We start from the raw sequence: 22,920 nt of genomic DNA on the forward strand, positions 1-22,920 counted from the left end.
TGCCAGGGAATCAGCTTGCTCTGATGAGGACTGAGACCAGTGCAGGAGACTCCCTGAGAAGACATGAGCCGTAGGAGATAGACATTCAATTCAAGTTTATTTATATAGCACATTTCATATGCATACACAGACTCCAATGTGCTTTTAGAAAACATTATCAAATAGACATTAAAACACATTAATAGTAAAATAAAAAAATGGTACTAGAAATAAGAATTTCTGATAAAAGTAATAAAAATGAAAGTCGCCACACCAACTTGGAAAGACCTTCAATTTTAACCAAAAGCTGAGGCAAATAAATATGTTTTCAGTCTGTTTTTAAAAGAGTTCACTGATTGGGAAGATTTCAGTTCAGAAGGTAGGGAGTTCCAGAGAGTAGGGGCATAGTGACTAAAAGCACCATGAGCGGAACTAGTATTTATTCTCGGGATTCTCGGGGAGACCTTTGCTTGAGGACCGTAGGCATCTGGCTGGAGTATATGCAGTGATCATATCAGAGATATATGATGGGGCTAAGCCATTCAATGATTTAAAAACAATAAGAAGTATTTTAAAATATATTCTTTGTTTTACTGGGAGCCAGTGTAGTGATTTTAGTACTGGCGATATGTGATCATATCTTCTCGTTGAAGACATGAGCCGTATGAGATAAACATGAGCCGTATGAGATAAAGACATGAGCCGTAGGAGATAAAGGCAGCAGATGCACGTGTTTGCTCATCTATGTCGGTTCTGGCACACTGCACAACGTGTCCTACCAGCAGAGGTCGCTACGCTGTCCAAGTGTTTCAGCAGCTCAGCTCGGAGGTCTGCTTCCCCAGCAAGGCTGAAGGTGTAGGCCAGCAGAGCGGTGGTGTAGGTGTTGGAGCGGTCACTGGCGGAGGACTTCAGGAACCTCATGGTTTCTTGCTGAAGTAATAAAAATAGATTATTTTTTAAACATTCTGGTCAAAGGTTATATTTCTCATGAGCGGTACAAAAGGGGTATGACTTTCTAGTCATGTTCAGACAGCTATGGAAAAGATAAAGCATCTCAATGAAACCTTTGATAGAGGAGATGGTTTGAGACAGATTTACCTACCGTAACAGTGCTCATATTCAGCTCAAGCATTGATGCAGCGATGTAAGCTGTTATTGTTACATCATCGCTTACACCCCCCTATAAAACAATGAAAAACTCTCATCAACACTGAAAACGATGGTTACGTATGTAACCGCGGTTCTATGAATTTTGGATTTCCATCACATGCACGTGCAGGTCGAGTGTTTATCAACAAAGTCACTCGTGACATGGGGTGACGCATGACCCCCGTCCCGGTACTTAAGGTGCGCTCACCCCGGAAGTGACCTCTTGGCAATCTTCTCGTTCGCCTTCCGAGTGACTGCCAAGCTCTGGCGGTCATCCGAAATTCATAGAACCGCGGTTACATACGTAACAATTATTCTATTTCATTTCTACTGACCGCCAGAGGCGGTGCTTTCAGCACCTGGATGACAAATTCCAACAGGGTCACGAGGAAGATCTACATACCCTTTTAATGGCTTGAGAGGGTGGCTGTGGCTATTGACCCTATAAAACCTTGCAAATGTGCAAGTCGATGCCCATGAGGCCGCCATGCATATGTCGGAAAGTGGGACTCCGCGTAGTACTGACCATGACCCAGCTACACTCAGAGTTGAGTGACCACGAACGCGAGGTGGAACCGGTAAGCCACTATCAGAGTAGGCATAGCTGATGGCCTCCACGATCCACTTGGATAGCCGTTGCTTGGACAAAGCCAGGCCCCGCGCATGTCCAGTGTGGCAGATGAATAATGAATGTGACTGCTGGAGGGCAGCGGTCTGTTCGATATAGGCTTTCAATACTCGGACTGGGCATAGAAGAATGTCACCTTGCCCCGGTTCCTCTCCCTGGGCTGGGGGCTCGAATGCTCCCAGACTGAGCGGCTGGTTAGCATACGTTGCAGAGAAGGTTTTAGGTAAAAATGCCGGGTTCGGCCACAGGGTCACCCCTGTGCCATCGGAAGTCCATTGTAGGCACTCCCGGCTGACAGACAGCGCGTGTAGCTCTCCTACTCTCTTCGCCAATGACATGGCTAGGAGAAAAGCAGTCTTCAAAGACAACCATTTTAATCCCGACCTCCCCAGAGGTTCAAAAGGGTGCCGACGCATTCAGCACCAGCGGCAAGTCCCAGGAAGGTATCATCCTTCTTTGAGGGGGCCTCAGTCGCTGAGCACCCTTGAGAAAACGGGTCACCAGACTATGGGATCCCACTGTAACTCCCTCTACCTTGTTATGCCTAGCTGATATTGCAGCTACATACACCTTGATAGTGGATGCCGCCAGTCCGTCATCAAACCGCGATTGTAGAAAACTGAGGATAGCTCCTGTCCATGTTCTTGGCACCATTGTATAAAAAGCTTCCACCTATTAGCGTAAAGCGCATTAGTGGAAGGTGCCCGTGAGTTGTGGATAGTCTGTACCACTGCAGGGTCACATGCCCCTAGCAGTGGTTCAGGCCCTTCAGAGGCCACACCCAAAGTTGCAATCGTGCTGGGTTCGGATGCCAGATCCGGCCACCCAGCTGAGAGAGGAGGTCTATGCGCACAGGGAGACGCCAAGGCTGTCCGTCCAGTAGGCTGCATAGCACCGGGAACCAGACTCTCCCTGGCCACCTGGGGGCTACAAGCAGCACTTGGTGGCCCTCCCAGAGAATCCTCTCTAGAGTGGGTAGTATGAGCGGGAGTGGGGGGAATGCATATAGGAGCTGCTGGGGCCACCCATGCGGCAGCGCATCCTGGCCCAAGGGGCTTGTTGACTCCCTGAGTGAGAACCAGAGGGGGCAGTGTGTTGTGGCTTGAGAGGCGAAAAGATCCACCTCCGCTCTGCCATATTGGTGCCAGATGGCGTGCACCACTTCTAGGTTCAGCCTCCATTCCCCTGGATCGGGGTGTTGCCTGGACAAGAAGTCCACTGTGACATTCCGTGTGCCTGGGATGTGCATTGCCCTCAGGCTCAATAGCCGAGGGTAGGCCCATGAGAGTAGCTGCTGAATCAGCCTCAGGGATGCTAGAGACCTTGTGCTCCCCTGGTGGTTGATATGGTAAACCACTGACATGTTGTCTGTCCTTATAAGGACATGTCTCCCTGCTAAGACTGGCAGGAAATGCTCGAGAGCAAGAGCGACTGCCTGTAGCTCCAACAAATTTATGTTTTGTTCCCTCTGTCAAGGGTCCCATGTGCCTTGGGCAGTTCTGCACTGCCAAACAGCCCCCCATCCGGCCAGGGATGCGTCGGTCTCTACCACTTCTCTGCGAGAAGGTATGATCCCTAAACGAACCCCGGCAGTCAGGAACGAATGCTTCTTCCATGGCTGTAACCCTTTTAGGCAACTGGCGGTAACAGTCACCAGTCTGTGCCTGTGGTGCTTTGGATGAAACCCTAGCCTGTTCATCCATATTTGGAGAGGCCTCAAAGAAAAGAAGGCCCAGGGGGACTACGGAAGAAGCTGCTGTAAGCATGCCCAACAGCGCCTGGAAGGACCTGAGCGTCAGAGCTCAGCCTCTCCTGAATCACACTATGCAGAGGAGAATCTCGCCTACCCTCCTCTGAGATGGGGTTGCCCTCATTGTCTGCGAGTCCAGTTTCGATTCCAATGAACACCGTCTGCTGGCTGGGGATTAGGGAGCTCTTCCCGAAATTCACAGTTAGCCCTAGCCTGGTGACATGAGCGACTAGCAGGGCTGAGTCCCTTAATGCCTCTGGCTTCTCTGTTCCCAGACAAGGGCAATCATTTAGGTAAAGAAGGATGCGCATACCTCTGCCTTGAAGCGGAGCCAGGGCTGCCGCAGCAAATCTTGTTAAGGTCCGGGGGCAGAGATTCCGATGGCAGGACCCGGAACTGGTAAGACCTCCCCTCGAAAGCGAAGCGGAGGAATTGCCTGTGGTGAAGTGCAATTGGAATATGAAAATATGCATCTTTCAGGTCTATGGTTGTAAACCAGACGTCTTGCTTGACGCTTTGTAATACCTCTGCTGTGTGAAGCATATGGAATTTGAAAACCTTTAGATGGCTGTTCAACGGCCTTAGATCCAGTATGGGGCGAAGTCCACCCCCCTTCTTTGGAATTAAAAAATATGTGTATAGAACCCACTGTCTTGTGATGGTGACCCTAGTTGCTGGAGGGCCCGAACCTCCTGGCGTAGGGCCAGAGCCTTGCCCTGGTCCTTAATCAGTCATTTTGACCCCTTGAAACCTCGGCGGTCGGTGCTTGAACTGGATGGTGTACCCTTTTGACAGGGTTGACACTACCCCAGGGGTCTGCTGTATTCACTTCCCAGTAATTGAGCTGTTCTCTGGTGAAACGTCCGACCGCCGGCCTGTAGACGTCACTGTCTACCTCCTCGCCCCCTCCTATTCCGAAAGGGGCAATATTCAGGCGTGCGCCGTTCCCTGTGAGGGTTGGTTCTCAGCAGGCCGGCGAAACCGCTCTGGCCTTGTTGACCCCTGTGCAAAGGTCCGCCTTATTGGCTGAAGAGTATCACCCGCCGTAGTGGGCCTCTGTCCCCGAACGGATACACGGCGCAGGCTAGCAAACTGCTGCCTGGTTTGCGTTACCTGTAGGCTGCGTTCGAGCGTTTGCTGTGCGGCAGGCCCAAAGAGTTGTCCAGGAACCACCGTGAGACAACAAAGGGCTTTCCTGCAGGGCTCAGACAATGGTGACTGAGCCAGCCATATCCGTCGCCGTGTCAGGGTCAGGGACGACATTAGTCTCCCCAGTTCCCTTGTCATGTACCCAAATGCTTTCAGTGAGGCCTCACTCAGCACTTCTGCCGACTGGTCTGCTCCAGAGGACTGGAGGGTCTGTGACAGGGACAGTATAAGGTGCGACATTGAGTTGCCTATGCGCGCAACCCGCGCCGGTGAGTCATAGCTCTTCCCAATAAGCTCGTCAGTCAGGCGACACTGTGGCCGGGGACAACGTGCATCTGGCCTTAATGCCTCATCAGGTGAAAGGATAAGGGCGGCAAGTGCCGGCCCTATAAACGGCATGCGGTCCAGCCCATGACTGGCTGCATCCTGCATACTAGCCAGGGTTCTGCAGTCGCTGGGGAGATGGGAGAAACGTCTGGGGTCAGCCCAGCATCTCTGTAACTCCTCAATGAAAGGAGCTGAAGGAGGCACGCTAAAAGATGCAGTAGAAGGGGCCTACCTGCGCTGGTGCTGCATCTAAGCCCAGGCGTGCCAGCGCTATCTTCACAGCGGGTTTGATCGCTGATGTGTGGCTAGCAACTGAGCCCTTCTGTGAGCTGTGTCCAGAAGCATCCTGGGTGTACGAGCCATAAGACTCTACATCTCCCAGATCATCCGCCCACTCATCAACCGTCGATGTGCTCTCTATCAGAGCCTCGGAGAGCCCATCCTCCTCTCGGGCACCCCCAGCTGGGGACAGCACAGGGGGCTGCTCTGATGAAGACCTTGAAGCGGCTGCTGCGTGATCGCCAGCAGGCTGTGCTCCCCTTGTAGATTAAGGAGCATCGCTTTAATCTGAGTGAACTCCGAAGCCATGTCTTCTACCTTCTGGTTTAAAGGATCTGGCGTAGGGAGTTTAAGCCTCCTCTTAGCAGAGGCCTCCCGTGTGTCTGCTCTGCGTTTCTGCTTTTGGGGATCCCATGCGGCTCCTTGCAGGGGGTGGTTGGGAGTTTAACCCCCATTCTAGTTGGGCTAGCCTAGCAGTCCTTGCAGCTACGCTCAGGCAACTGCAATTCATGCAAGCCTGGTCTGTCAAACCCTGCCTTAAGTGTTCCATGCCCAGACAGCTTGGACACTTATCGTGGCCATCCTCCAGTTCATCAGGGAGGCTAATCAAACGCAACAAATCAGGGAGGCTATCAAACGCAGTAGGCTAAACAAATATGCGCAAATAAGGAGCGAACACGCGCTCACCTCGCCACCTTAGTTTAGAAATAAGAAACAGAAGAGAGCGTTTGAAAACGCGAACAAACAATCTCATAAACGTGAAATTAGCACTTCCAATACAAAAGCGGAATTCGCTTGAATTCTAACTCACTTAGGAAGATGTTGCGGAAAACACAAGATCCGTCATTAACTCAAGAAGCCCGCGAGACCGCGAAAGCATTTCAATAAACAAAAATGTATTTAAGGCACCCTGAATCGCTAGAAGGCGAAAAAACACCCAAACGATTCCACATAGGCCTAGTTGCCACAGTAGAGCGAGCTCACTCGTAACGGTATTAATAAAGAAAAGTGTACTTACCGATCATAATAGAAAGTCACGTAGACAAATCGCAGTCTTATAAGAGGGCGAGAAAATCGCAGCTCCAACTGTACGGTTTGAAAAGATTCCAGCGTTCGTCCACGAAAATATGCCAACACTCTAAACAACCTGCTTCCACACGAGAAGATTTCAAGAGGTCACTTCCGGGGTGAGCACACCTTAAGTACCAGGACGGGGTCATGCGTCACCCCATGTCACGAGTGACTTTGTTGATATAAACACTCGACCTGCACGTGCATGTGATTGAAATCCAGGTGCTGAAAGCAGTAGAAATGAAATAGAATTCAGCATCCAGTATCATACAGGTCAGACCTTCATTCTGTTGTTGAAGAGTTTCCCCTGCATATTGAAAACACCATCTGGTCGAAGGTTTCCTCCAAGCCAAGTGCTCGCATCCGTTATAACTTTTGGATCAATGTAGACAAAGGACTTTGCTTTTCCAAACGACCTCAACACAAATGCAGTGAGCCTGGGAGAAGAGATGGACACAACGCTGAGTTTGCTTCTGTCCAGAGGTAAGAGCTGTGGTCTAAGGTTAGGAGCATTGTATGCAAGTCATTTTCATTTCTATAGCACATTACATTCCAAAGTGCTTCACAGTTAAAAAAGACAGAGTTTAAAAGATGATTCAAGCATCAACTACAGCCGACACCTCCAGACAAAAACCAAAACGAGAGAAACAGACATATAAATATACAGACAAAATACAAGTGGCATCAAATCCATAGTTCCACAGGCTCAGTGGCTGTTAAAAGCAAGTCTGAAGAGATGTTTTTTTTTAAAAAAAAATTTAGATATTATATAATACATTTTTTTAAAATATATTTTTGGTCTTTTTATGCGTTTAATGATAGGACGGTGGAGAGTGACAGGAAGTGAATGGGAGAGAGAGTCGGGGTGGGATCCGGAAAGGACCACGAGGCGGGAATCGGACCCGGGCCGCCGCCGTACGGTGCAGGTGCCCCAGCTGGGGCTGAAGAGATGGGTTTTTAGTAGGGATTTAAAAACAGTCACAGGTGATGCCGATTAGAGTTCCGGTGGTAAGCTGTTCCAGAGGCGTTGCATGGATACTGAAAGCACTAATCTAATATTACTATTACTAATATAATACTAAGCAATTTAAAGCAATTCTAAGCAATATTACTATTACTAATATAATACTAAGCAATAATCTACAAGCCAAATTGTCACCTTAGAAAACGTAAATCCCAAAGATCTAAGAGCAACGGCAATGTCACTCATAGAACATTTATTGTAAAAGATAATGCAACACCGACAGTGCAACAAGGAACAAGCTTGGTAATGTCAATACACATAAACCTAAAACTAAAAGGATCAGTGGGATTAATTGCCTAAATAACACAGGTTTAGCATCCAAGTTATACTTCAGCCTTAGGCTACTTGATATGAAGCATATTCAAATTGCTCACGTTTTTGCTCTCCGTAACACTCATGTTTCCGCAAAATTCCACACCATCTTAAATTCCAAAATCAATGTTTACTCACTGGAACCACCACATGGATGTTCTTGCTCTACATTATTAGTATCTAGTTGTTTTGTAGGAATAGTACGCTTGTACAGTAGGCCCTAGGCTATGACATTCAGTTTCCTTTCTAAAATATTTAGCAACTCCATCCCTAACGAACTTACTATGGCCAATATCTTTGAAATGTAACGGTCTTGGTTTCATTCCGAAGACATGAAATCTAGGGATGTCCCGATCCGATATTTGGATCGGATCGGCCGCCGATATTAGCAAAAAATATGGGATCGGCCCGATCCGGACTCCCGATACAGTTTGTTTTCAAAACTCCGGTCCGTGTTTTCCAGCGCACCGATGTAGGTAATCCATTCCAGTTTTTCAGCTTTTCCCCCCAAATCCGGTCCGCGTTTTTCAGCACACCTAGCGACCTGTCCAGCATCCCACTTGTCTGTGCATGTCCAACTAAGAATTTAAAGTTATCGAGCAAACATTTCATGTCAGTTGAATTAATATAGCCTAAATGTTAACCGCGACCGCGAGTGTCCGCGAGACCCTCTTACTATTAAGGCTCTTATGCATGTTGCTGCTGACAACATTCGTTAGACAGGCAAAGCTATCTCCGCGATTTAAGATTGTTGTGTAATGTATAGGCACAGCACGCACTTTAATTTTCCTATTAAAGTCTAACAAACGCATTTCATTTCAAAAAGCAACCTGGTCAATCGCTAACAACTAAGTGCACCTAGGCCTACAACTCTACACATCCAAAAGGGCAGAAGCTTCCAGTAGGCCATCATAACTTTTTTTACCGTTTAGTCTGTGCATCAGCGCAGCCTACGACGATGTGAATTAGTGGCAGCTGTTGTCGCGGTAAACTTAAGCTCCTGTCTCTAAATAGTGTAGATAGGCCTACTTGCTATGTTGCTTGATTTTCTGTAATAAAAAATGTAGCCTAGGTTACTTCAGCAAACACAGACCAGTTGTGGCATCAGTTTCGCTTTTAAAACGCAACAGTGAGAGGCTTTTTAGCGCAGTCTCACTTATCATTGATGAGCACAGGAGCAGGCTGACACCTGAGCATGTTGAAATGATCACCTTTGTGAAGAAGAATCTCCCCATCATGCTCAGACTGCAGCCAGGGCAAACAGTAGAAATTGGAGTATGGAGATGGAGCAGTAAAGTGTGGAGGAGATAGCAATACTGTAGAAGGCGTGACAGTTATTTGGGTTGTTATAGCCAATGCAGTGTGTGTGGTAATTTGACTATTTTCTACTCAGGTTTTGTGTGTGTTGCTTTTATATGTAATTTTATATTGTTTACAATATTGTTTACACTGATGGCTTTTTTAAGCCTTGGTTTACACTCTTGAGCAGAGCACTGATGCCAATTCAGTTTGTGTGGTTAATTGACTATTTAGTATTTTGTATTTATTTAACCCTGTTAAGAATAAACAGGTCAGCTTCTCATTACCAACCACTGTGGATTATTCAAACTAACCTAATTAAGTTGGCTAGTTGTTCTTAAGAGTAAAACCCTTTTCAACATGAGCATAACAACAAAATAAGTAAATATCTTTAATCTTTAATACATGCTTGGATCGGCCGGTATCGATATCGGCCGATGCTAAAAGCTACAATATTGGTATCGGATCGGAAGTGCAAAAAGCTGGATCGGCACATCCCTAATGAAATCTGGGTGAATTTGGGCCTCAGACTCTTGGTGTGAGCGGAATCGGAGCGGAACAGAGGGGCTGCTCCGGCCTCCAAATTAAAAAGCGCTCCAACAAAACTCCATCCGCTGCGCTCCTTGCTTTGGCTCGGCAGCTCTGCGTGGGATGCAGATCCTAGTGGTCGTTATTGAGTGGAAAAGTTCAGCATGTTTGTGACATAACCGGGAGCACGCTCATTTAGTGATTTAAAAACAGTCAATGCCACTTTATACTGGATTGTAAATTTAACAGGAAGCCAGTGCAGTACTGGAGTGATGTGTTCCCGTTTCCTTGTCCTGGTAAGCAGTCTAGCGGTTGCGTTTTGTACCAACTCTTGCAAGAGATGATTCATCAACTCCAGTATAAAGGGCAATACAATAATTACAAGGCGATTACAATACTGTCAATCTTAAAAGTGGCGCTTCGGTCCTAATTATGCTTTTAAATGAAAGTTTGACTCGGGTACATTCACAAGACGACCCTAGGTTGCATTTTGGTGAGTTACGCTTTAATGCAGAAACACAATTAGCTTTAAAGCACCTGTTCAGTGCAGAGATCGGGGAGAGGATGCATTTGAGGCCGTAGAGGGGGAGGACCTCCTTGAGTGGCACTGTGATGTTTTAGTAGCCATGTGTTGAATCATGGGAAACGGCGCATTAAACGTTACCGATTTGTGGTCAGAGAATGCAGTATCTATTACATCAACCATGTCCAGATTAAAAGCATGTGATAGAACAACATCAAGAGTCTTGTGGTCTACAGGTGTCTTACTTTGTGAACCAGGATGGACTCACCATGTGTTTCCATCTCCTGTTCCAAACGTGCTGTATGCTCCATTAGGATGCTTATAGTTCAGCTGCCTCTGGTATCCTGTTGATTAGAACCATATTACTCATTATTATGTTCCAAATCACCAGCCACTGTATTAGGCACATGTGTTCAACTGCTCATTAACAGATATCTATTCAGCCCATCACATGGCAGCAACTCAATGCATTTAGGCATGTAGACGTGATCGAGAGCACTGCTAAAGATCAGGGGCGTGTCCAGGGGTGTGGCCACAGGGAGGCACTGCTTCAAAAGAATGAAGTTGGCTTTAATAATATCAAATCAATAAAATAATCAATTATCAACAAATTTGATATAGAGGTAAACAGTGAAGAATACGAAATGTGACACATGGTCATAATATATTTCTAGAGAGCTTTGTCTTCTGTCATACTTTGGATGTTGTAGGTATTGTTGTACCATGTAGTGTGTGTGTGTGTGTGTGTGTGTGTGTGTGTGTGTGTGTGTGTCCATACTTTTGACTGGTAGATATAAGTATGTATACTCTTTTGATCCCGTGAGGTAGTGGTAGTGTATGCTATAAAGAATTAAGGCAATTCTGAAGGCAAAAGGGGTTCAACCCGGTGCTACAAAGGTAAATGGGAAATAGTCATTAGTCATGCCTACCACACAGAACTCAAAAGTTAGAGGTGCCATCTTGTTCAGGGGTTTACTATCCAGGATGGATACATAATAATGAACATAGACATGTGCCCTCTACTGCCCTCTACTGTCAAAAGGAAGAGAACATCTCACCGCTTTTGAGGAAGTTGGTGGCCTTCTCCTTAATGTCTGCAGTGAGCTGGCCAGTGTTCTGCAGGTACTGCAGAATGTAGATATTTGGGGAGAGGACGGCCATATTTTGCTCCCCACAACCATAAGGCATCTGCAGGAGGCTGTCGATGTTCTTCAGAGCACGACCTAAGATGTCTCCTGCAGGAGGCATGGAGTGTTGGACAAACATGGTTAGGGTTTCAGCAGTCAGTCAGCCAATGTAAGGCTCTGCTGTGCATATGAAGCGTGTGTTGTATGTGACTGTTGGTACCTAGCACAGACACAGAGGCTCTGGCTGATCCCTTAACTACATCCCCTGGGAGTGTCAGCTCCACCTCCTCCGTCAGGGCGCCCCCTGTGGACACAACATGGAACTGAGTTGGGGGCCAAGCAGGCCAATGGCCAGTGGTCTAATATGAATAAAGGTCTGGGCAAAATACATGGACATAACAGTGCATGCAAGAATAGCATCAGGTTCCTTTTAACACAAGAATCTATTAATACATTCCATAGAGTATGCATAAGGACAACACGTGAACTATAGACACAGAAGATTGGAGCTCACCCTTTGGACATAAGAGCCAGCTGAAACTTCTTGCCTTCTCGGTTCCTTCCGCCTTACAAAAGAGAAGTTACAGATGTTAGAAGTGTGATTTTAGCTCTAGAGGTTCTTGTGCAGGACTACTGGCATGCCTACCTTGACCTTGAGGGAGCGAGTGACTGCGTCTACGCGGCCTCTCTCTGGGACGGTCACCACTTCATTGCCACACAGAGTCCGAGACGGCTCAGCGGCCGCACTCACAGTCACGCTCATCTCTCCTGCAGGCAAGTTTCCCCAGGTCAGCTTCAGCAGTGTCCACTACTACAGTGTCTCTACGCTCTCAGCATTACTCACAGAGTACAGAGGGTCCCAGTGTCTAATAAAGTTACCCACTTTCCTTTAACTCTCTCAGCATTACTCACCGAGTACAGAGGGCACTAGCGTCCATTTGAAGGTTTTTCTCCCATCTGCACACAGACAGGAGGAGTACTGGCCATCAGAGGAGGGGGTCAGAGTGAAGTCTGATGAAGGGGTTGGAGTCACTGTGACCTACCAGAGAGGGACTCGTTTAACACACACACACACGAGATGCAACGGTACACAGTATTTTACAGAGCCATACATACACACATATACCGTGTGTGTGTGTGTGTGTATATATGTGTGTGTATATATACACACACACACACACACACACACACACACACAAAAATAAAGAGTTCAGACGACTCAAATCATGGGCACCATGTTTCATACCAACGTCGGATGATTCTACAATGTAACCCTGTGGGGCGAATACGGTATGTTGAAATAAAAAGCTAGAGAGGGAATCGAGTTTTTCACACACACACACACACACACACAGCTAATTAAGTAATTCAATCAGAACACACTTTGGCTACCAGAAAGTTCAAAGTCCTTATGCTCAGAGCATGATCTGTTGCTATACCATGATGCACTTGGGCAGGTAGTTGAAAAATGTTGCAATATCATGATGCACTTGGGCAGGTAGTTGAAAACTGTTGCAATACCATGATGCACTGGGGCAGGTAGTTGAAAACTGTTGTAATACCATGATGCACTTGGGCAGGTAGTTGAAAACTGTTGCTTTGAGCTCAAAGGTCTCTCCACGGATGATGGAGTAGGGCAGGGAGAGCTCGAGGAAGAAGGGCTGGAACACTGTGAGCTGAACTGGTGGGGCCAGACCGAAGCCCTGGGGGGACAGGCAGAACGCCTCCATCTCCCAGGTGGTGATGGTGTCAGGGACAGTGAGAGGGACTTGTGTTTCTCCAGACCCCCTGTGAAGAGCAACGTTAGAGCAACGTTAGAGCAACGTTAGAGCAACGGTGATGGGGCTGGATATGGGGAGCTGGTTATGGGGCTGGAGACTAGTGCTGGAAACAGGATCCCTGATTCTACATGGCCACTTACCCGACCTCTGCCAGGTCCCAGATCCACGTCTCAGGGAAGATTGTACGAACAGTCACACCAACACTTTCCGGCACTGGAGCATCTGGTGCAGCATTTCCAGCAACTCCAAAGGCCACCTTGCGATACGGATACCCTATCAAGCAGAAACAAACTCGTACAACATGTGCAGTATGCAGTATGCAGTACCTGCCCTCTCTGCTCCCCCCCCCCCCCAGTCTCTCCCCCTCCCCCCCCACGTCAGGGCACCGGTGCACATCACGATTAACCCCCCATGTCAGCAGCAGAGGCTTGAGGTGATAGTCTGCCTGCATCTGTGGACATGAAAGGTAGAGTGCCCATACCTACTGACGCTGACCAAATCCTTTACATGTTGTTTAATGACAGACAGACACACAGACAGCATTAAGGTATTAAAATGGGGTTCACAGATTTAGAAAATGTCCCTCGACATTGGAAACTTTAAATGTCCCTCGAATGTCCCTTGTTAAATGGTGAATTTGTGTTTGCGCCTAAACAATTACTGCTGACATAAAGGTAAGAATTTCGTAAGAGATCTGATCCCATTGATATTGAAGGCAGTGAATGTGCCATATCTCTCTCTGACGCTACGCTGATCTGAAGGCAGTGAATGTGCCATATCTCTCTGTGATGCTACGCTGATCTGAAGGCAGTGAATGTGCCATATCTCTCTCTCTGTGACGCTACGCTGATCTGAAGGCAGTGAATGTGCCATATCTCTCTCTCTGTGACGCTACGCGATCTGGAAATAAGGTGCTACTACTGCCATCCACAGCAAACTGCTCTCTGCTTTAGACTGGTAGGTATAACATCTTCTGCTTTATAAATGGCTTGGAGGCCTTCGGAGAGGCTTGGGAGCCATTGTTATTGCTATGGCGATGGCATTGACACAGGACTGTAGTGTTAATTAGAGCAATCAGAGGCCTTGGTCAATGGTCAGGTCTACAAACACCAAGTAAATTGAGCCTCATTGTTAAATTAGGTTACAGTGTCTCAATTCAAGGTCTACAGTGTGTTTCATGTTTAAGTGCTCTTACCGAATCCCTTGTGGTACGTCTCCCCCCGGTACAGTAAGCAGTCTGGTGTCCGCAAAACCAGGTTAGTTACAGCCTTCAGCCCCAACCTCTAAAACAGACACAGATGCAGATAGACTCCTCCTTCACAGATATTATGGACATTAGGATATGGACTTATTCTGTGTTCAAGTGCTTATTTTTCAGACCTGGAAAGCTGCAAAGGCATCAGTTGCAGAGAGTCCCGGAGGATAGTACAAAGATCGCCGCGGTCTCACTTTCAGACACTCTACTGGATCTTCAACTTCATAATCCACAAATGAGTCCATCGGCGGGAACAGATCAAAAACCTAGAGGGGAAGAGGAACGCATCATCACCCCCCTCCTCCCCATCACCCCCCCCTCTTCAGGAATCATCACCACCCCCCCCCCCCCTCCCTCTCTCCAGGCATCACCCCCCCCCCCCCTCCTCCTCCTCCTCTCTTCAGGCAGTAATGGGCAGTAATACATATGAGCGTCAGAGGCCCAGTCCCCTCTGGGTCAGATCTATGTCGTCATGGTGCTGGTAACCTTGTCAGCGTTCAGGCGTTTCCCAGGTTCCAGGATGAAGATGCTCTGATCCACAGCGCTGAGGCCGCAGAGAGAGCCAGGCTGGGCGGACAGCTGCAGGGAGCTCTTCTCTCCAGGAACCGCTTTAGGGGGGAAGAACTGCACCGACACCTGTGTACACAACAGCATATTATCAACCAATCACAGAGCAGCAGAGGAGGACAAAGACAACTTTCCACTACCTTGATCTAGCGTGCTACCATGACATGCTCTACTGTGCTACCATGACAACAACATGCTGTAGTGTGCTCCCATTACACCATTGCACTGTAGTGTGCTACCATGACAACATGCTGTAGTGTGTTCCATGACAACCATCATGCTGTAGTGCACTACCATGACAACATGCTGTAGTGTGCTACCATGACAATATCATGCTGTAGTGTGGTACCTTGTTTATGAAGCACTTCTCCGTTGAGAAGGTTTTGCTGTCAGCCAGAACCGTCTCACTGGGTAAGACACAGTAGGCCAGGACCTGCACTGAGGGGGCCATCTCAGCACTGACGGACAACTGGAAGGAAACCTCACCCAGAGTTACTGGTGGAGAACCCTTCACTGAAGCTTCAGCAAAACCATGATGAACAATCTGTCCTCTTGATAAAACCTGCAACAAACAAGGAAACCTAATGACAAAGTATTCAAATGACTTTAGATGTCTGTAATGGAACCTGTATTCCACATACCATATAAATGACATCCACAGAGTCTGCGTTGAAAGTCTCCCCAGTGAAGGTGTACTTAATGGTGATGGGTACGTCTTTGCCACACTGAAGAGCATCATCTATTTTGTCATCTATTATGGCCAGAGAGCTGGAGGACGCCGAGTCTGGAGATGCTGTTCTTAATCTGGACACAGACTTTGATGCCGAGTCATAGTATGGGGTGTTATATGGTCTGTATGTGTTGGTGTCTGTAGTTAGGCTGGCCTGGAAAGGAAGAGGCATTAGAGATGAGAAAGGAGGAATGCCTGGATCTTCCACAAAGCACCGTCACAACTACACTAGCACTAGCTTGTGTACAATATACACATGACACACTCACACAAAGATTCAACTACACTAGCAGTAGCTTGTGTAGAATATACGCATCACGCACTCACACGCAGAGACTCAAATATACTAGCATTAGCTTGTGCACAATCTATACACAACACGTTCACATAGACACTAGACGTAGCTTTTCTGCAGTGCATTCACTGATTTTTCCAGAAGACTCTAGTGACCAGCTTACAAAGAGCTCAAAGTCCCCTGGGAAAGGAGCTGTGTTGAGAGAGAACTGGGCCACTCCAACGGAGTCTGTGGTCAGGTTCAGCAGAAGTTCTGCATTCCATCTCGGACCTTTGAACAGATGGACCATCCTCCCAGCGATGCCAGTGTCATTGTAATGGGTCGCTTTGATCTGCAGAGAAAGTAGTAGTAACACTTTATTTGTCCCAGAAGGGCAATTATTTTGCATGCAAGGTTAGTCAAGTCAAGTCAAGTTTATTTATATAGCGCATTTCATACACAGAGGTCATTCAATGTGCTTTACATAAACAAAACCAAACAATAATAACAAATAAAAGCATAGAAGGGCAATATAGTCAAAGAATAGTTAAAAGGTAAAGATCATAATAAAAAGAAAACATAAAACACAAGGTAAAATAATTTAAAAATAAAGGATAATTAGTAAGCAAAAAACAAAGGCAAAAGTAGTAAAAAAAAAGTAATAAAAGATAAAGTAGAATAATTATCAAGGCAGATTCAGAATTTGTAACTTGGCACAGTTAGCAGAAAGCATCTGAGAACAGTTTGGTCTTAAGTCTAGATTTAAAACTGGCTACAGTTGGGGCCTTTTTGATGTCATCCGAAAGTTGATTCCACAGCTGAGCCGCATAGCAGCTAAAAGCTGCTTCACCATGTTTAGTTCTAACAGTAGGTTTTACTAGCAGGTTTTTCACCTGGGACCTGAGAGGACGCGAAGGTGTGTACTGCTGAAGCATGTCTGACGGGTATTTAGGTCCTGCTCCATTTACTGATTTATAAACAAGCAATAGAGCTTTAAAGTCAATTCTGTGACTTACTGGAAGCCAGTGCAAGGACTTAAGAATTGGAGTAATGTGGTCAGTTCTTTTAGTTTTTGTTGTTCTACTAGTGCAGGTTCTACTAGTGCATGCACTTCTAGTGCATGCATGGCAGATGTGTTTGCAGAGACGACCTTTTCACCTACCTTGCCCTCCATAACTGCCCCGTCCTCAATTACGTTTGGTGTATCAACAAAGGAGAGTTTCCCAAGAGAGAAGTCCAAATCTATGTTTTTGACCTCTGAACGACTGATACCTGAAGACAAAATGAAATATAGACAAGGCACCTTTGGTGGACAAACAGTTTTCAAAAGGGTCGCTTTAGCTTACCTGTTCCTTCTTCAACTACTGTGGCCTTGAATATTAGAATATCCCTCAGTTTTTGGTTCAAGTCTTGCTGTGTAAATGTTGCCATATAGAATACATAACAGCCACAGCCAGACTTGTCCATCTGTGGGCATAAAACAAGCACAGTTACAATTAAACACTCCACAAACCTGCATCATCACAGCCTCAGGAAGTGTTTGTCAGTCTACTTCATAGCTGTCAACATTGAGCGTTGAAAATAAGGGAGATCCCCACGTCTCACCCAAAATACGAGATCAACAACATAGAATTCTTGCTGATAGCAACAGGAAGATCAGACAACAAAACTGCTGCACTAACTAAACAAGGTGTAGAGCTAGGTCTACCGTTACATGGCCTACAGATTGGCATCAAAATCATGCTCACAACAACCACGCTGTTATCTTAAATAGACTAATATCACCAAGTCGCCTTCAAGCAAGCAAAACAATGCTTTGAAAACATCTGCTTCGCTGGAAGGGCAAGGGGGTAGCAACAGGACAACAGTAGGCTACATAGACAGACAGGTGCGGTGGTAGGGCTAATGTTATGAGAGTATTAAAATATTGGATATTTTACGGGGAAAAAAATATTAAGATGGGAAGGCAGTGGGAAAAAAGTTAAAATAGGTCCGAAACCCGGAAAAAACAGGAGGGTTGACAAGTATGGTCTACTTGCAGTGGTGGAATGTAACGAAGTACAAATACTTCGTTACTGTACTTAAGTAAATTTTCCACGTATTTGTACTTTACTTAAGTAAAATTTATAGTGCATACTTTTGACTTTTACTTCGTTACATTTTACAGCAATTATCTGTACTTTTACTCAGCTACATTTCTACAACACCATCGTTCCTTTTTACGATACATTTTATGATCAGTTTTTTTTTTTCTCTCTGACAAACACGTTTGTTTTACCGGGGGGTTGCTACCAAAGATTCTGGAGCGCTACGTGCATTCTTAGAAACATAAGCTTCTAGTCTAGACCAGGCAAAGCGTGAGCTTGTAGCCATCTGCATTCGGTAGGCTATATTCACCAGACCCATGGCTACACTGTACATGCAACTGTGTTCTGTGCCTTTCTCTGTCTGTTATCTGCAGCGTTAGGGCTATCCGCGGATCAGCGAAGTTACAGGCTATGCCCATGCTTCTGTCACACGTCTGATCATTTGCGGCACAAATGAATGGTAGACTATTAATGAACCGGTGGCCGGAAAAAACGTAACATTTTCCAGATTAGGAAATATTCCTTAATTGTGTGTGATTAAATAAAGATGCATAGCCTACAATTGGGGGGTAGTAACGTGAGCGCTCATTCAATGTCTATGCGTCTGCGCAAGTGAAACTGAACTTAATCATAAAGACACCTTTCTCAGCAACTTTTCTGTTCAATCAGCATAATTGGCATTACGATCCACCCGACGTTTCCCTTGTCTACCCCGTTAAACTTCAGGCTCTCCTGTTTTGCTGAATGATATTACTCAGCAGATCACCCTAGTAGATAACCAGAATTACAGTCTCTAGAATTGTAGGTCAGAATGTAAACTTCCTCCACCACTGTCTACTTGGCCCTTTAATCCCTACTGTTATAACTTCATTTTAAATGCCAGAAATGAAATAAATGTGTGGCAAACATAACAAATGTTAATTTATATTTTAATGTTCATTTCGTTAATATCAAAATCAGTCATATTGAGGCAACATTTACAGAAGAGTGAATAACTATGATGTGGAAGTAGATCTTTACCTCCACCAGTTCTTCCCAACATACTGATTGTGTGGGATCAACGTCATCGCCTCCAAATCCTCGGATATCCGTCTCTCGACACAAAGACAGAGTAGCCTTCCCTGGCACAGGCGCCCCAAACGTGTACCTGAGAACAGGGACAACACGGGTTACAAGATCACGGCCTACAAGGTCAACACGGGATACAAGGTCACACAGCACAACGCTTAAAGGCTAAAAGACCACACAATCACAACGCTTAACAGGTGAAAACAACCTCCATCAACTGCAGCTGTACTGCAAGATGGGTGATGGCAGATGACACACATTTGCTTAGATTCAAGAGGACCATAGTCGTTTGGTGACGAAGCTATGTCTCGGTGTATAGAACAAATCGACACCTGGATGTCTCAAATTTTTCTTCAGCTGAACAAAGAAAAAATTGAAGTAATTATATTTGGTAAAAAGGAGGAAAGACTTAGGGTTGCCACTCTCCTTGACACAAAAGGGTTGAAAGCAAAGGGTACGGTTACAAATCTTGGGTGTATTAATTGACAGTGATCTAAATTTCAACAGCCACATGAAAGCGATAGCTAAATCAGCTTTTTACCACCTCAAAAATATTGCCAAACTTAGAGGGCTGATGTCAAAACATGATTTAGAAAAACTCATTCATGCATTTATCTCCAGCAGGGTTGATTACTGCAATGGACTGTTCACAGGCCTTCCTAAAAAGACTATCAAACAGCTTCAGGTGATACAAAAATGCAGCTAGGATTCTAACAAAAACTAAAAAGAACTGGCCACATTACTCCAATTCTTAATTCTGTGACTTACTGGAAGCCAGTGCAGGGACTTGACTTTAAAGCACTACTACTTGTTTCTAAATCAGTAAATGGAGCAGGACCTAAATACCCATCAGACATGCCTCCATGGTCCCAGGTGAAAAACCTGTTAGTAAAACCTACTGTTAGGTTTTTGATATCAAAAAAGGCCCCAACTGTAGCCAGTTTTACTTCAGACCAAACTGTTTCTACATATTTATTCTACCTTGTCGTTTATTACTTTACTTTTTTTCTTATTAATTGTTCTTTATTTTTAAATGATTTTACCTTGTGCGTTTTCTTTTTATTATGATCTTGCCCTTCTATGCTTTTATCAGCTATTCCTGTTTTTGTTTATGTAAAGCACATTGAATGACCGCTGTATGAAATGCGCTATATAAATAAAGTCGACTTGACTTTGACCATGATCGCACAATTTCGTCCGAACACTTCCCCATAGGATGCTCTCGTATTTCCTCGCGTATCGGCGCTGTCGCCTCTCTCCTCCTCTCCTCATTCTCTCCTCCTCTGGTTGCATTTAGATAAATGAGACATCCTCGATGACATCGAGCTTGGAACAATTAGATAAATGAGACGTCCTCGATGACCATAAGCTTTGAACGATTTCCGGGGCACTAGCAGGAGGAGCGAGGAGAGCTTTGAGATGAATGAGATTCTTGAATTTCCCCTGGGGATCAATAAAGTATCTATCTATGTATCTAGATGCAGCCCAAGTCACTCTGTTTGAAGATTTATCCATTTAATGGCCGCTGTACTTCACCGGATCACTTTATTTGAAGATGTTATTGTTGTACTTCACCGGAGTTGCCCAGTTGGGGGCTCGTCGTCACTTTTGTAGTCACGTTGTAGTTCATCTGTAGTCTATGTGGACTTTCATGTCCAGCAGTTTTAATGTGAACTTGGGAATTTGCCATTTTTGTCACTTGAAATCTGCATATCCTTCTTTCACCAGCATCTTACACCATATTTTTAAGCAAACACAGTTGTATTTCAGATTGGTGAGCATATGTTTTAACCTTTGTTGTGGCATCCATGTTTTTCACACATTGACAGCAAAGCACATGAACTTCCTGAGAATGACCCGTCCCCATGTCACTTACTTGGCACATGCTTGCAGTCGGATCTCTGCTGCTCCCACACTCACTGACTCTGGGCTGTTGAGAGTCACGTCAAACTTGGGTAAAACTGAAAGGAGGAAGAGACGCCATGGTAACAAAAAAACTTTATTATCCTAAACGTGCCAGTTGGCTTTCCACTATTCTTAAAACATCCTAAAAAACATACTGACAAACCTATATAGCTATACATATTATATATAAACACAAACAAAGCTCTATAGCGCGTCATCTTGAAGGATTGCTAATCTTACAAGAACAGACTAAAAAGGTTGTAGGCCAAATGTGTAGTGAGGGAAAATGTCAGGGACTCGTCACTTACTGGATTTGGTGGCTGTCCGCCAAGACAATTTTCCAACCCGTCTTCTAAATACATGGATGACTTTATAACAGATATATTCTTGTGCTAAATATACAACCTTTTGTGGAATGTTCATCTGCACATTAATATGAGTGTGGAATGTTCATCTGCACATGAATATGAGTGTGGAATGTGGAATATGAGTGTGGAATGTGGAATATGAGTGTGGAATGTTCATTAATATGAGTGTGGAATGTTCATCTGCACATGAATATGAGTGTGGAATGTTCATGAATATGAGTGTGGAATGTTCATCTGCACATGAATATGAGTGTGGAATGTGGAATATGAGTGTGCAATGTTCATGAATATGAGTGTGGAATGTTCATTAATATGAGTGTGGAATGTTCATTAATATGAGGGTGGAATGTTCATTAATATGAGGGTGGAATGTTCATTAATATGAGGGTGGAATGTTCATTAATATGAGGGTGGAATGTTCATCTGCACATGAATATGAGTGTGGAATGTGGAATATGAGTGTGCAATGTTCATGAATATGAGTGTGGAATGTGGAATGAGAGTGTGGAATGTTCATCAGTTTGGAATGAAAGTGGGACTCTGGAGGAGGACTAGCACGAAGGGACACGCCCACTTTGGGACAAGAAGCCACTAACACACACACACACACACACACACACACGTGTCACGCTAGACAACAACAACATACCATATTGTTTCACTTGAAACTGATGAGACCCTGTACCCTGCTCTCCGGTCACAGACAGCATGTAGTAGCCCTGGGTAGCCTCTGGGTTGAGGGCGTGAGACAGCTGCAGCATCTTACGCTCCGACGACACGTTCAGCCACTGGCCAATGGTGTTGCCACGGTGATCCTGAGAACGGCCAACAAGCGACAGAGTTTAATACTCTGATGAAACCGCACATTTTGAGAAAACAGAACTCTAAAACTTGTGCTGCTGTTGCACCAGTTCAATTTCAGTCTACAAGCACTTTTTCCTTAGACTCACACAATATGTATGGTCAAGTTCAAAGGAATTTAATAAAGGATATTTTCAAGTGGAATATGAGATGACTAATGTATTAATCTACAGAATAATTCCGAGGGAGAAACACAGTATGGTGTGGGGGAGTAAACATAAAGGCACGTAAGATAGATAAATATAATTATCATTAGTAAATTAGATAAACATAATATAATTATCATTATCATCACATTGAGGGGCAGCCATGGCCCCACTGGTCAGCACTCTGGACTTGTAACCGGAGGGTTGCCGGTTCGAGCCCCGACCAGTGGGCCGCGGCTGAAGCGCCCTTGAGCAAGGCACCTAACCCTTCACTGCTCCCCGAGCGCCGCCATTGTAGCAGGCAGCTCACTGCGTCGGGATTAGTGTGTGCTTCACTTCACTGTGTGTTCACTGTGTGCCGTTTGTGTTTCACTAATTCACCGATTGGGTTAAATGCAGAGACCAAATTTCCCTCACAGGATTATACATATATAAAACACCGTTATGTACACACCTGAAGTGTCACCAGGCTGTACTGTGGACACAGAAGAGAAATGATTAGTGCTTTTATCTTTATTTAAATGATGATCGTGTTTAAAAACCAACACTATAAAGCACTACAGAGGAGAATATTTGGAATGGATGGTGATTACATAGCAGTGCGTGGAACTGCTCCGAGCTGTCGGCAGTTACAGTTACCATGACCTACCAGTAGAGGGAGCCACAGACATTCAGTTTTTATGTTGAATTACGCCTCAGAGAGAGAGGGCCAAACTCCCCAATATGAGCAAAA

General features: G+C 45.4%; 1 protein-coding gene across 6 annotated transcripts in view; it reads right to left on the reverse strand.

Annotated features, from left to right (window-relative positions):
- The window catches only part of LOC121706380 (alpha-2-macroglobulin-like protein 1), a 38,717-nt gene that overhangs the window by 2,680 nt on the left and 13,117 nt on the right, over positions 1-22,920 (reverse strand). For all 6 annotated transcript variants that reach the window (XM_042088055.1, XM_042088052.1, XM_042088054.1 and 3 more), the window contains exons 7-30: positions 22,642-22,662; positions 21,830-21,995; positions 20,784-20,868; positions 18,860-18,986; positions 17,099-17,219; positions 16,915-17,024; positions 15,937-16,104; positions 15,390-15,632; positions 15,098-15,310; positions 14,668-14,817; positions 14,307-14,447; positions 14,122-14,209; positions 13,067-13,199; positions 12,708-12,933; positions 12,058-12,184; positions 11,792-11,913; positions 11,660-11,711; positions 11,366-11,449; positions 11,077-11,253; positions 10,287-10,362; positions 6,613-6,769; positions 1,082-1,159; positions 759-909; positions 1-53 (exon numbers count right to left, since the gene is read on the reverse strand). The exon at positions 1-53 is cut by the window's left edge and continues 138 nt beyond it. In XM_042088055.1, coding sequence (XP_041943989.1) covers positions 1-53; positions 759-909; positions 1,082-1,159; positions 6,613-6,769; positions 10,287-10,362; positions 11,077-11,253; positions 11,366-11,449; positions 11,660-11,711; positions 11,792-11,913; positions 12,058-12,184; positions 12,708-12,933; positions 13,067-13,199; positions 14,122-14,209; positions 14,307-14,447; positions 14,668-14,817; positions 15,098-15,310; positions 15,390-15,632; positions 15,937-16,104; positions 16,915-17,024; positions 17,099-17,219; positions 18,860-18,986; positions 20,784-20,868; positions 21,830-21,995; positions 22,642-22,662 — 3,069 coding nt within the window. The remainder of the gene's footprint in view (positions 54-758; positions 910-1,081; positions 1,160-6,612; positions 6,770-10,286; positions 10,363-11,076; positions 11,254-11,365; positions 11,450-11,659; positions 11,712-11,791; positions 11,914-12,057; positions 12,185-12,707; positions 12,934-13,066; positions 13,200-14,121; positions 14,210-14,306; positions 14,448-14,667; positions 14,818-15,097; positions 15,311-15,389; positions 15,633-15,936; positions 16,105-16,914; positions 17,025-17,098; positions 17,220-18,859; positions 18,987-20,783; positions 20,869-21,829; positions 21,996-22,641; positions 22,663-22,920) is intronic.

This window comes from Alosa sapidissima, chromosome 4 (genome assembly GCF_018492685.1).
Source record: "Alosa sapidissima isolate fAloSap1 chromosome 4, fAloSap1.pri, whole genome shotgun sequence".
In the NCBI taxonomy this organism is placed as follows: Eukaryota; Metazoa; Chordata; class Actinopteri; order Clupeiformes; family Clupeidae; genus Alosa; species Alosa sapidissima.